Raw genomic sequence first — 14,536 nt, forward strand, 5'->3', positions numbered from 1 at the left:
AGAACTGAGAAAAGGTTTCTCACAGATTCGTTTTTCAGTGAAGTGCCTAACCAACTACTGGATGAATTGCCTTGAAATGCGTTACATATGTCCACTTCAGGAAGAATTGTTACTTTGATGACTTTTTAACTTTTCATCTAGCAACTTAAAAAAAAAAGTGCAGCCTCACAGAGCTACATGGCTGCATTCTTTTATAGTTATGTGATTATAGCTTATTTTAAATCGTTCATATTTTGGCACATGTTTGTCTCTAGAAAAGTGAGAAGAGCATGGTGATTAATGGTGTCTTCCAGCCAAATAATGTCTTTCTCCCTGTGTGATTAGTCTTGTTTTTTTTTTCTGAAACAACCACTGGAGGATGTCAAACTAGTCTACAATGTTATCTCAGTATCAATGAATCTGCAACTATTTTACACATTGAACCTCTTTAAATATATTTTGTACTTCTTCGGACATCACTGGGCTTCTTCATTTCATCATGCCATAAGAATTTATTTGAAGACATCTGACACCTGCTACTTAGCGCTGGTCTGGTCCTTTAAGGTTAGGGAAGGTTATGTGTGTGTGCCACTGCATGTGTTCATCCTCCTCCTTTTTATTTGCAGCCAGGAGCTGGCAGAGAGAACAAACACCTTTTTAGTACAGAACACTCTATTTGATTAATTCCCTACGTGTTTGTGAGCCATTTTAAAAGATTTACGTCTTCAGTAGGAACAAAGCTTGTCAAAGATAAGAGAGACAATAACATCAGCCTTATCATTTAAGAAAAGGACACTGACTGGGCAGACTTTTCAATTCATGGCACGTTTTTTTAACCTATTTTGATACAAGGTTTGACAAAATATATACATTATAAGAAACAGCATGAAACACTGAAGAGAGAAATGAGTGCATACTAACACACACAAACACACACAATCAAGCAGTCCAGCACACAGTAAATAGTAAATTATCATGTAGCATTTATGAGAAATTACATGTGAATATGTCCATTGGTAAGTAGGTAATACACAGTGTACTGTATGTACTGCATAGTGATATAGATGCACACAGCAGGGTGTAATCTCATGTAATTTCAGAGTAAGGCGCCTGACTACAAGTCAACCACTTGTTGTTGCAGTGCCAACAATACAGAATGTTGGAGCTTGTGTAACGCTGGTGCTTGTGAAACCCACTGATTGATTAGCCTTTGGACGTATTTTTTTCAGTTATTTTTTATTTCTTTTTTTGAACCTCCATGTGGCTAAGAAATGTGTGACATGGACTGATTATTGTTCAAAATCCCATCCCGATGGAATTTCTCATAATTCCCACTAATAGGGAAAGCCCTTACGCCTTGTCTCAGAGTCAAATATGTTATCCCTGTACTGTCTATGAACCTGTTATCTTTGAAATACTATCTGTTTCAAAGATAGTACAGCCACAACAAGTAAGAAACTTCAATCAACTATTCTGTTTTATATGGAACAACCAGAATCTGAATTAAACAACCCTTTTTAAATGCACAGAAGGTAGCTCCAAAATGCAGCCAGACCAAACTTTCCCACACTATACACATATATTATGGATATTACTCTCCGTTATGTGACTGTTTAAAGGAACTGGTATAATCACAGACGTTATTCTGTACCCTAAAAACTGGCACATTTCATGGTATTGTGTCATGCAAGGTCATCTGAAATCAAGGCTCCGCAATAGAGTTCTATTATGTTACACGCTGTTTAGGTGTTCAGTATTATAATAACAGGTTAAATGTCGTAATTAGCCAGCGTACGACGCAAATTAAAAGAAAAATTGGATATTTAAACTGTGTTTTGTTAATGTATTCATAATATCTTGATATCTTGTTCCTGTTTTATACATTTGAACCAGTGCTAACTTAAATAAAATGAATGAATTTAAATGGATGAATAAACTTCTTTACTTGTCTTTCTTATAGTTGCAATGAACGATAAGTTGCGCTTACATCATTAAAAATTAGCGTCTCAACTGTACCATGGTACTGTCTCAACTGTACTCATATGTGGTACAGTTGAGACAAAAAAAAACTTATTTTTATTTACTAATTGTGGAAAATATAAACTACTTATGGGTATTATTGATTGATAATATCTTATACTACAAGCTAATGAAATGTCATGTGGCATGTTCTGGAAATTCACTTCTTTTCAGTATCTATTGTTGTATGAAAAATCACAACGCAAAAAAAACAAAACTGTACTTAGTCTACCCTAGAGTTAAAAAGGCCTTTTTGCGGTGTCAAACCAGTTTGCTTTAAAACCATCATCAGGGGCAGGTGGACACCAACTTATAAAAGCAGGTGTGCCAGCTGATTGCTGGGTTACATTAATCAGGCTGATGTCACAGGCCACTATCTTCCACACTCTGTTTAATTAGTTCCATTTTCTCCAGGATCACGGAGAGCCTGAGCTTGTTCTCACAGTGTGGAAGAAAAAGGAAGCATCTTCAGTGGACACTGACATTTTATCCACTTCCTGAAGTCCTTAAGTCTGTGCTGTGACCACTAGAGGGCAGGGTTAGCAGACATATTGATGAGACACAGGCTTACATATTGATTTCTTCAACATCTGCTTTATAATTACTTACATTACTTAGGGCAGATGGCACAGCAAAATTAGATGTTCAAGGAACATTTAATTTGAATTGAAGTCAAACTTAAAACGCTTGGTGATTGTATTTCCCAATTTGTCATTAAGTCTAGTAAAACTCCCGCAGACAGTTCAACAGTAGTAGTATTATATTATAGTATTCTGTTTATATCACAATACATGTATTTTAATGTCCAATAGTAGTATAACAGGCTACTGCATCATGTCATATAGGCCTATCATACATTTGCTATGTAAAAATAATAAGTCTCAAATAAAGTTAGTGGGGTAAAAAGTCAAATATCTCCTTCTCCTAATGTAGTGGAGTAGAAGTATAAAGTAGAAGAAAATAGACGTACTACGTGAAGATAGTATTACGTACACTTCAGTGTTTTGATGCCTTGGGTTTAACACTCCCCATCGTCTTGGCCGTTGTTAGGGCCAAACACTAGTGACGGCCAAATGAAGCTTCTTGAACCAGTGTCTTAATTTTCTATGCCCACTAGCTGGCGCTCTCTGTTCAACAATTGGTTAAAATGTAGTGAATTGCAATACCTTGGGCCTTTATTTTAAAACCAAGAACACCATCTAGTGGGCTCAGAAAATAAAGACACTGGTTTAAGAAGCTTCATTTGGCCATCACTACCAAACAACCATTGGTGCGGTTTGTTCCTGGTTACTTGATTCAGTCTACTTTCACAAATTATTACATCTGCCATTAGAGCGGTCCTACCTCTGAGCAGTATTGCAGAGCTACAACTTAAATACATGAGTCTGGCCATTTAGGAGAAAAGTACGTTCAAATCTTTCCTTTTGCAGCAAAAAAATTCCAGGCTTCAGTATGGGCCATTATGAACAAGCATAATTGAAAAGTTCAATTTTACCCTTGACTCCCTCATATACACTGAATTCCTGGGTGATGGGAATGGCAGAGCCTCCTTGGAGCGCTTGTTAGGAGACCATTAATCAGTTCCCCAGACATGGCACACAATTTCTGTGGAGATTTCTCCGTCCACAGCAGTACATACCTTCCGAGTCGGTACTCCTGCCTGCTTCTCAAACTGTGGGCGTGTCGACATGTATACGTACTTCATACAACCCTACTTTAAATGATCCAAACAATCCCTTTAAGGCCATAATGCCATAAAGGTTGAGTGTGTATTGGACTAGATTAAGGAGTGATTTATATTTCCATCGGTCATCAGTCATCCACAACAGCTTCTAGGATATAAAGTCCAGGGCAGGTACTGTACTGTGTTCTACCTGCACATTGATTTGACAGATGTTTTCAAAGTGCTGCAACACATGCCAGCTCTTCTTCATCTATCAACTAATGGGCTGGTGTTTGGTATTCTACATACAGCAGATATGCAGCACAGTGCAGTTCATTCGCTGAACCTGAGACATCACGACAATTATCTTATGAAGAAGATCACTCTGTTCTTGGGACGTGGGACATGTCCTTCTTTCAAACAAGCCTAAAAGTATCATCAAATAACTACATTTAGCGGTGGTGTGTATTTCGTTAATCCAATAAAAGCTGCAATTTCAAAAAAATCTCTCCAGATTCTCAGAACGTCAGAAACCGTCTTCAGTAAACCTTTGTGAAGAATCCACTTTGTAAAATCATCCAGCCACAGACTATTTTCTCACAGTATTGGCAATAAGGCCATCATCGTAGGACTATGAATTCACAACTGAATGCAACCTATTCAATCGCTTCGGTAAAATTAACAAAAAATGTTCTGTACAAAATTGTGAAGACAATATTTTGGAACAAAGAAATTTTTTTAGTTCCAATGAGGTGATGACCTGCCTTCATATCCAAAATGAAATTGTTCGGTGTGCCTCATTACCCGCAGTAAATATGGTCATCAGGCTGTTTGTATTTCCAGAAACGTGAAGACAACTTCAGAGCGAAAATCATCTGCCCATAGTGGCACATTTAGTGTGTAGTGTATTCATTTTTGAAGTGCTTTATATTGAAGCTTTTGGACCTCCAGCACCTTTTGGAAGATATCGGTCAGGGTGCTCCAATAAGTTACCACTGGAGTGCACTTCTCATAAAGGGGACTGGAGGAAAGACTGGAGACAAACCCACATAAAACATCTCTCCTAACTCATTTTTCCCCCACAACTACTTATGCTACTTTGTGTGTGTACTGTGCAATCCCAAATGTGTACGATTCATTGCGTCAAGGTTACGAGAGACACAGAAAACAGAGTCAGCCTGGGGAGGCAGTGGGATGCAGCCAAAAGAAGGCTGTGATGACACCGACCTCGAGTGTGTTCATTCAGAACATATATAAACACAATAAATTATTTAAAAGTTATTTTGTGTCTCTGGGGCTTCCACACGCGTTCAACTCGGGGGAAAAAAACATCCAGGCTGTTCTGAGTCAGACACAGGTTTCTGAATGTCCTCTGCCTTCAGTCTCCGGGTGAGGTGTTCAAAATCTGCACGGCTTTCTACGTCACTAGCCGAGACGAGGTGGCTAACCGTAGCACTCGTTCTCAATGGCAAAACACTGCTACAACACACACTAATTCACCATGATCTACAAAAGAACTACTTCCATGTCCCTGTTCTGCAGGTATTCCACAAGTGTCCCTCGTCTAGAAGAAGTCTCCCAGCTAATCCTGCCTTGTACTGACCAAAGTAGGACTACTGCTCATGTGTGACTCCCAACAAAGATAGTAAAGAAGAAAGATGTCTCACTCTGTAGCTAAAACAGAGACCTGAACACACAGGATCTGCAGTAATGTGCAGTACAACACAAATATTATGTTTTTTGAAAATGAAACCATGTAAACGTATTTAGGTTCAAAATACAATTATGAACCTGAAAATGAGCATAATATGGGCACTTTAAAGCGTTAAGATTTAACACGTTTGACACCAACTCTGCATTTACTGTCATTTGCAGCTTTAAAGTATTATTTTCTATGTGAAGCGAAAGAAACAGTATGACAAGGGTGGGGGAATGATTGGGTTTAAATACATACTGGAGACAAAAAGGGTACTTACAGTATGATTTGTTTACAATAACTAGCAGTGTTGTGATTTTTATTGGTCTGATCATTAAAGCCTTGTGGCAAAATCAATATCAATACTAATAATAATAATAATAAGTCTGCCAAAGAAGAATCTCAATTTCAAAAGTTAGTCGTCTTTATTCTGCACGTCCAAATTGTCACAGTACAGATGCCATTTGTCACGCAGCTGGTGCTTGGGATTCCTTAGTCTTTGTGTTTTAGAAAAGGTTACTAGTGCTCCACTTGTGTTTACCATTGACTTGGCCGCTGCTCTTTAGAGATAATTGCCTTTGAGTGGCTAAGCATTGAGAGAGGGCTACTTTAAATACCCTAGAGTTCCACACTGCTATCTTTCAATGCATTGTTCACAGACAATAATGGTTTTAATGTATCTCCCCACAGCCCTCGTTTATGTGTACACACTCACACAAAAGTTGTTAGTCTTCAAACTTACAAGAAAAAAATCTTTTCCCATTATTAAATTTTACGAACTGGGGAACTAAACTAGTAATATACCTATTTTATCGTCCGGACAATATATCGGGCCGATATTTAGGTCTGCCGTTTGCCGATAGTTTTTATAGTACAGATAGTTTTTCTCTGCATTATTTCGAGACAGGCGTCCACAGGCAGCTCTGTGTTGCTGGAGACGCTGCGGTTCACGTGCAGACCATGCACCGCCCCTCCACCACTAGCACCAAGGCAGACTTAGATCACAAATCAAGCCCTTTATTTCAATGGCTACTTCTCAAGGTTTATTTTTTTCTTAAATTATTTAAATGTGTTGACAAAAGATATTTTTTAATGACCTGATTATATCTGTCTTATAATATGTCAGCAAGCAATGCATCACCAAGGCTGTGTTGCAGATATTTATGAAAACCTTTGACCCTTGCACAGTTAACCATATGCAGTGCACCCATCCATATGATGCACATTGCACACATAATTTGGGTGATATGAATGTAAGATGATTGCAGAAGTGACACTAATCTTTGTTTTTGTTTATTATTTTTAAAGAAATGCCAGAGCAGATTCTCATTTTCATTCTGAAAACAAATCCAGTGTGGCATGGTTTACATGGTTATGATGTAAATTGAGGGAGAAAAAGCAGTATCGGCTCCAAATATTGGCTCAAGAAAATCGGCAAGCCGTTATGGTCATTGGCTAAGGCTGATGAAAAATTCATATTGACCGATCCCTACAATAAACCAACAAAGATTATTCTTTTGTTTGGTGCAAAATAACAAGTTCCACTGTTACTTTATCTTACTGCTTGCAAAATAAACAGGGGTGGGAAATAATGAATTGTCTCTATGTCCAAAGCACAAACAATTTATTAAAGTCTTTTGATTCAACTGGGATTTGTCGAGGCAAAACAAACTTATCCACTGGAACTGATGTTTCACTGTTTTTAGGAATGATTTCTTTAGCTTCTAATGACAGGCAGGGACTCTTCAACATATATCCTGTGGGAATGCCTGCCTTGTAGTGGAGGAGGACATAATTGAGCCCACCTGTTCAGAATTCACCAAAAGAGAGTGGTGTTCTGGAGGTAAAAGAGTAACTTTCCACAGTAGTGATGTTAGGCATCCTTTGCTAATTTATCATACAGCATAGAAAGTGATTAGAAATAAAAAGCTGGACAGCAAAAAGGCTGAAAAAAAGCACCCCATGCATAAGCTCCAACATCTCTATCGTCAAATTATATTGTAAAACAGCCCTATTTGCTTAGGTACAGCCTTAGAATTTTAATTTGTTGTTGCTGTCAGAGAACACAAGAGGGTGCTGCAACATCTGCTCATTGTAGACCTGTTTGTTGTGTTTGTGAATGGGTGAACCTGATGGCAGAGCTGCTGCATAGTTCTTGGTAAATCTGCAGGGAGAGCCTCTCCCAAGAAATTGTGAGTCTCTCTATGCAATGTGTTACAACAAAAGTGTTGAGTACTGGCTAGCATGTTGGGGGGGGGGGGGGGGGGGGGGGGGGGGGGGGTTGCTTGATCTATTGCAGTACCAACTGGCAGCAGAGGATTATTGTTTATAGAGGGATTTAACCCAGAAATATTTGTAATTTTACTGGATCTAGTGAGACCAATGTACAAGGAGAGGACAGGTGTAATTTTTACATAAAAGGTCTCAACTGTAGTGCAGCTTTAACAAGACATAATTATGTCACAGTTAATCATGTCAACCAGCTCTTTGCACAGTGGTGTAATGTGGTCATATCCAACGAGTGTCAAAGTGTACAGCATCGCAGATTTCCATCGACGCCCACAAAATTGCAACAGATGGGAAGCAATTAAGGAACGTGCGTTAACATCAGCACACATAATCGTAAACAGGGATGTGGAAATAGGTCGGCGCTTTTAAACAGACATGTTCGCATGAAGGAAAGGATGAATGAAGGTTTGTATGTTAATTAGTGTGGAAGGAAAACAAGAAAAACGTTAGGTGTTATGGCAGAAAAGAGGTAGCAAGCAGGGGCGGCATTAGCCATTTTATGGCCCGAGGGGAGATTTTGCTCTGAGTGGCCCCGTGTTCAACGACGTCTACCAAAACCACTGATATTACAGATGTGTTTTATTTTTTTTTATGCAAGTGGAAGGCCTCAACGATGTAAAGAAACTAAACTTGAATGGTAATTTGTTTAACATGTTTTCAAATTAAAAAAAAGTTTTCAGGTACAAAAACATCCTGGATGTATATCACAAAAAAAAGCATCAATCCTAGGTCAGTGACCATGTTAACATAGCACCAGAGGTTTAGACACACACTCAAGGACGCACACGTGCATAAGTCTTGCACAGGGATGGATCCTCCCTCCCACTGACAGATGGATGGGGTTAATATCATAATTGAGCACGTCGGCCGATGGCTCCTGTTTACCGCTCGGTTGCTAGGCAGTGACATCAGCTGATCCCTCCCTCCTTTCTCTGTAATCCCTTCCCTCTCCCTCACACTCCTTTACACTCCCTCACACACACACACACCTCTCTCTCTCTCTCTCCCTCTCTCAGATAGGCAGCGCAGACGTGGGCAGAGTGTGGGGGTATAGGAAGAGGAGAGAGCGAGAGGGTAGGTAGTAGTGTGTGTGAGGCTGTTAGACAGCATGGTCTGGGTCTGAGGACAGCACTGGAAGACGCAGCAGCAACCTCCAGATCTCCATGTAGACCAGTCTGGTGACATCCACAGATCACCTGGACCTGTCCACCCATCAGCACCCACCCAGGACAACACCCGCCTTTTACAGAGAAGTAAGAGGAGAAGGAGGACGAGGGGGGTGGGTCTGTTTATCTTCTTTTTTTTTCAGTTTTGGGGGTTTTGGTAGTAGGCTCCGGGCTGGACCGCATGCATGACACAACGCAAAGGCGAGAAACCCACCATCAGCATCCAGGAGCACATGGCCATTGACGTGTGCCCTGGCCCCATCCAGCCCATCAAGCAGATCTCCGACTACTTCCCCCGTTACCCGCGGGGCCTCCCCCCTGCTGCGCCCCACCAAGTGGGCCACGCCGGGCCCCTGAGCCCTGCCCTCTCCACCACCTCGGCCGCCACCTCGGCCACCACTCCGGCCATCGCTTCTGTCGAAAGTGACCGCCCAAATGAGGATAAACCAGAACGGGCTTGTGCCGGAGCCTCTGCCTCCTTACAGGCCACCAAGAGGGACGAGGAGCCTGACGTGGAAGGATACGACTCAGATGACTCCAGTGAGTGATGACTTCTCTTCTTGTCGTCTCCATCCTATTGTTTAACATGGTGTTTTCCAACATGTCTTTATGTGTGTGTCTATCCCTTATAGTTCTTCCTCTACCTCTCCATTTCTCTTAATACCACATCTCCATTTTTGCCACTGGTTGCCAGGCATCCCTCCAGCCGTGTGGTTTTGTGGCTTTATCCATCACCTTTTCTCCTCTCGGCTCCCACGTCCATCTCTTTCTATCTCCAATCACCTGCTGTATGTGTGTGCTGTGTGTCTCCGTGCTGCAGCTAACTCTTTCCCCCTCAGTCGACAGACAGCCAACTGTTGCTGCTGCAAAGAATATAGCTCTCCCCTCCTCCTCCTCTGCTCTCCTCCAACTGAAAGGATTTGTGCGATTTTATTGAAGCAAACGATTACATGTATGTGACGACCAGTGTGTATGTGTGCATTTGTCATAGTCCCAGTGTCTACAGTGTGCTCAGTCTATACTGTTGATCAGTCTCACAGAGATGAGTGATTCATGGCTTCACTATAGTCGCAGTTTTGCACTCAGCAGAGTCTGACTGCATTTGTAAGCCCATGTATTGGCTGGTCAAGGGCAAGTTACGATTGAGTGAGCATATTGTTCATCTGTCTGTCTGTTTTTGTGTTAATTTCCAAAGCATAAAGATGTGTGTCTGTGTGTGTCTATATCTGCCTCCACCACAGGGGGGCGGCTTCTTTGAGAAAGCCTTTGCTGAATGTCATTGCTTTATATCTAACAGGTTTAAGTGGATGAATAATAATGGAGATTAGTAAAACAGAGCACAACAATTGGAGCAATAACAACTTTAATACATAGAAAATGTCTGCATCCTGCAAAACCATTTTTACTCCCAGCAAACATCTTCACAGACAGATGATACGACAGTCTGCACTAGTGCTGAGGACTCGATTAAAGGTAGTGCCAAAATGAAAGTTGCTGCTACCTGCATCATTTTGACAAACCTCAGGATCTGTCTGCTAAATCACTGAAACAGTGAAGACAGTCAAGAGTCTCTGTAATAGCATTCGGTTGCCTCTGAACTTGTCGCGGCTGCTGCTTGCTCTGAATAACACGTTGCTCTCACAGTTCACAAAAACAGAATTAACTTCACGGTGTGTTTGTGTCAAATTCTAACAACCCTCTCCAGAGGTTTGTCGCGGGTATTGTCTGCACAAGAGACTGTTTCTGATTGTGATTGAGGCTAATGTGTGACAGCAGTGCAGCTTCTCTTAGCGGTAATCCATGCAGAGCGCCATGCGGGGCGGGGGGGTTAGGTCATTTCTAATCCAGAACTGGACAGGTGGGGGGATGGTAGAGAGCAGAGGAGGTCGGCCCTGGCAGATGTTGCTCTATAACCCTCCGCCATGCAACCAGGATTTCCCTCAGCAAGGAAAAAGAGATGGAGAGATGCATTCTGCCTTTATTTGTGAGAGCAGTCCTCAATTAGAGTCTTCACTTCGGTAGCCATATATGACTTTACAAGGCTATTTTGTTTCCAGCTTTCACAACATGCTGTTTTGAAATGCCTTTGTTGGTGCAATGTGAAGTGTGTGGGAATTTTTATTATCAAGTGCCATGTGATACTTCTCTCTCAGACACATAGCATACTGCTAACTCTAAATCCCCAAACAGCCAGCCAGTTCTATCCAGGGATTTGTTGTGTGGTAAAGGTTCACCATGGCTCCATTTACACATCCAGGTAAAAAAAAAAATAATAATAATAACACAGGACTTTTACCCCAGAGACCAGGGCTGGCGCCCCACGTGTGGCAGTTCTTTTCCGCGTTATTTTTCTCCTAACCACAACAGTCCGGCTGTTGTCGCTGTGTCCTGCGTGTGACGGTTCCTTTCCCCGTTGTTCTTTTCTAAACCCCGGCCGTCCCATTGTTGTAGCGCCCCCCACGTGTGGTGGTCCGTCCCATTGTTATCACCGTGCGTGGCGTTTAATTTCCCCGTTGTTGCGTCCCCCAGAGCAGCCCAGTGTCATGGCAGTTGTTGCTTGCATGTGGGGTTATATTTTCCCGTTGTTGCGTCCCCCAGAAGCCACGGATCGTGTCCCATGTCGTGGTGACCACCACGAAATAAACAAAAAAATGTGTGTCCCTTTTGACGAATCAACAGATCAAAATACATTGTACATGGGTCCCCAAATTGTTCCTGATTGTCAGGCCCGCAAGTTTTGAATAAGTGAATGAGAGGCAAATAATCTCTACGGTATGAAAGTGCTGCACTGTACAAGTGCTGTCCATTTACCATTGCCCCCTATTATCTTTGGGGCAAGACCAATTGCTACTTTGCTTCTCTAGCGCACCACTTTCTGATGGAGTTGTGATTGGGAAATGTCAAGAGCTGACTATTCTTCAATGTCTTCGTCAAATCCACAAACAGTGTCTCACCACCCCCTATCTGGCGGATCCAAATTTGTGTAACGTTCTAAAACAGACAATGTGACAAACATGCCTGCTTAACACATTGATTGGCCAGGTTTGCGGAGATGTAAATTCTTTCTTAAGCTCTCCTTTTTTCTTTTCTTTTACTTTACGTATTTACAGTACAACCAAGTGCAACACGATGAATCCTTTAAGGAGAGGCTTACTAAAAGTGTGCACCATTGTGCCCATTTGTACAATTTATTGTGCCGCCTCTACAAAGAGAATTGGAGATTTGAGGAGGATAACAGCAGCTGTGTGGCCATTCAGAAATGGTACAAACACTTTTGCCTTTAAACATGGTGGGAAGACACATGGTGCAACTTACAGCATACTGAGGTCTTATAAACATTACCTATGCAACTTGAAAAGACATACAGATTTCAATCTGTCAATCCTGCTTATTGGTTTGATTCACAGTTGACTTTTCTTGATAACATTAGCTATCCAATCAGCTGTGACATGCCTCTTACGGGATGTATAAACCCACCCATCCATCCATCCATCTTCATCCGCTTATCCAGTATTGGGTGGGATCCCGAGGCGTTCCCAGACCAGGTTGGAGATTTAATCACTCCACCTCGTCCTGGGTCTTCCCCCAGGCCTCCTCCCAGCTGGACGTGCCTGCAACCCCTCCCTAGAGAGGCACTCCATCGGTTTCCTGCTGAGAACCATGGCCTCAGATTTATAGGTGCTGATCCTCATCCCAGCCGCTTCACACTCGGCTACAAACCATTCCAGTGAGTACTGAAGCTCACAGGCCGATGATGCCATCAGGACCATATCATCTGCAAAAAGCAGCAATGAGTACCCCAGGTATAAATGTGGTTGGCTATATGTAACAGGTGTTGGGATGCTGTGGTATGCATACACTTACTGTAACTTTATCATATTGGTGCTAGTGCAAAGTAACTTCCTTACTTGATTTAAGGTGTCAGTTGAGGATCAGCCAAACTAAGTTGTTTGTCAAAACCACTGCTCCTCTCCATCCTCATTGCTAATAAGGCAATTAGTCACAAACATCTGCCGGAGCATCATCTTAATGATTTTACAATCACCTGAAGAGTCATCAGTGATGCAGGATGATTACGAAGTCAATTCCAATTAAAAAAAAAAAGAAAAGAAAATGAGTGAAGAGCATCTGAGTAAATATGATAGCAATTTATTGTAAATATCAAATACTGAATGGGTCATCCAAAGTCTGAGTCATCTGCATGCTTATCACCAGCCTCACCTACAGTTGACGTGTCTAATGAAAGCACTGAAATAAATAAATGTGGCTGTTTGAGTCTGATGCAATGTCCTAAATAATCCCAAGCTGCTGCTGCTGCCGCCGCTGCTGCTGCCAGGGGAGTTTGAAAGGAGAAACATAAGACGTATAAACAAAATACTACTGCAGCAGCACTGGTCTGCTTAAATGAACGGCAACATAGACTCAGTTATTAATGCCTGCTGTACATTATGTAGGGAAAGTTACACCAAAGCACAACAGGTGATATACCTGGCTCACCATCATGTTGTGGTGTCAGTGTCAGATTCACTTTTTCATGTTGTTATTTTGCACTTAAGCTTACAGTGAGGAATTAATTGTACACGTAGCCCTACTGGTCCACAATGCAATACAGTAAGGCCTATGTTTTTGTGCCTGTGTGCTTTTTTTGATTAAGGAGAAATTGCTTACTTTCCTCTGGTAAAAAATGTAATGTAAAGAAGTCAGTCTTAATAAAGAAAAGCAAAATGTCATGATAAATAAGTCAGAAAATATGAAGCAAGCATCGCAGATTGATGTTGTGGAACAATGTGAAAGGATTTCTCTTTTAGGAATCAAGCAATGTTAACAAGACTTGCTGAAGGACAGCTGAAACCAAGGCTATTTACTGAAAGCTCATTATAAAAGCCGGGAACACATCATATCACTTTTGCACAGATATTAGCTTCTGCTGGCAACAAGCTTGTAAGAATAACAGTAATGGAATGGATGTTCTAACCACATTTGTGTCTTATCATCTTGGCTTGTGTATGTTTCCAACTGCATCTCATCTTAGAGCGTTAGTCAAGTTTTAACACACTGATCTGATCATTCTTGGCCTGATACATGAGTCACACTCTGAGGTAAACTAATTTCTCCCTCCTGAGGGTGCAACAGGAGTTGCTATGATCCAAGTGAAAAGCGGTTTCAGTTTGAATTTGTTTGACTGTCTTTCAAAACCTGACTTTTACCTTGTTGCTGCGTGACATGTAGAAGAAAGGAACTCTCTTCTTCCCAAGGCTTATGATTTGAAAGATCCAGCGCTCCCCCAAATTGGCTCTTCACGGTCCTGTGGGACTTGATCCAGTATCTGCATGCTTCCTCTGGGGGCGGGTGGGGTAGTGTTCTCCCTAATGTACCAAATCACACAGGGATATCTCAATCCTCGCCAAGAACCTGCTGGCTAATCTGCATAACAGCAGCATTTTCTGATTCATTGTGACTCAACCTTGATTTTAATTGAAACAGAAAAGTGCATCACCCACCAAGTGTCCCAGCTCCCCCGCAAAGGGGGGAAATCAAAAGCAATTAGACATCCGGATCTCTGCCACATCAATTAATGGTTGTTTATAGTGGGTGTAGAGGGCCACGTCTCTCGCCACGGCCAGGAGAAGTGAACCGCATGACCCACATGACAAAGCAGGCTCTTGTGTTCCTGAGAGATAAGCTTCAGAGCCTTATGTGTTGACAGGTTAGTGCAGGTTGGTT

At 41.7% G+C, this 14,536-nt stretch overlaps 1 protein-coding gene across 2 annotated transcripts in view; it reads left to right on the forward strand.

Moving 5' to 3' along the window:
- Positions 1–8,629: 8,629 nt before the first annotated feature.
- The window catches only part of doc2b (double C2-like domains, beta), a 115,174-nt gene continuing 109,267 nt past the window's right edge, over positions 8,630–14,536 (forward strand). For both annotated transcript variants that reach the window (XM_034890490.1, XM_034890491.1), the window contains exon 1: positions 8,630–9,352. In XM_034890490.1, coding sequence (XP_034746381.1) covers positions 8,998–9,352 — 355 coding nt within the window. In that variant the 5' untranslated portion in view covers positions 8,630–8,997. The remainder of the gene's footprint in view (positions 9,353–14,536) is intronic.

The sequence above is a fragment of the Etheostoma cragini genome, chromosome 13 (genome assembly GCF_013103735.1).
Source record: "Etheostoma cragini isolate CJK2018 chromosome 13, CSU_Ecrag_1.0, whole genome shotgun sequence".
Classification (NCBI taxonomy): Eukaryota; Metazoa; Chordata; class Actinopteri; order Perciformes; family Percidae; genus Etheostoma; species Etheostoma cragini.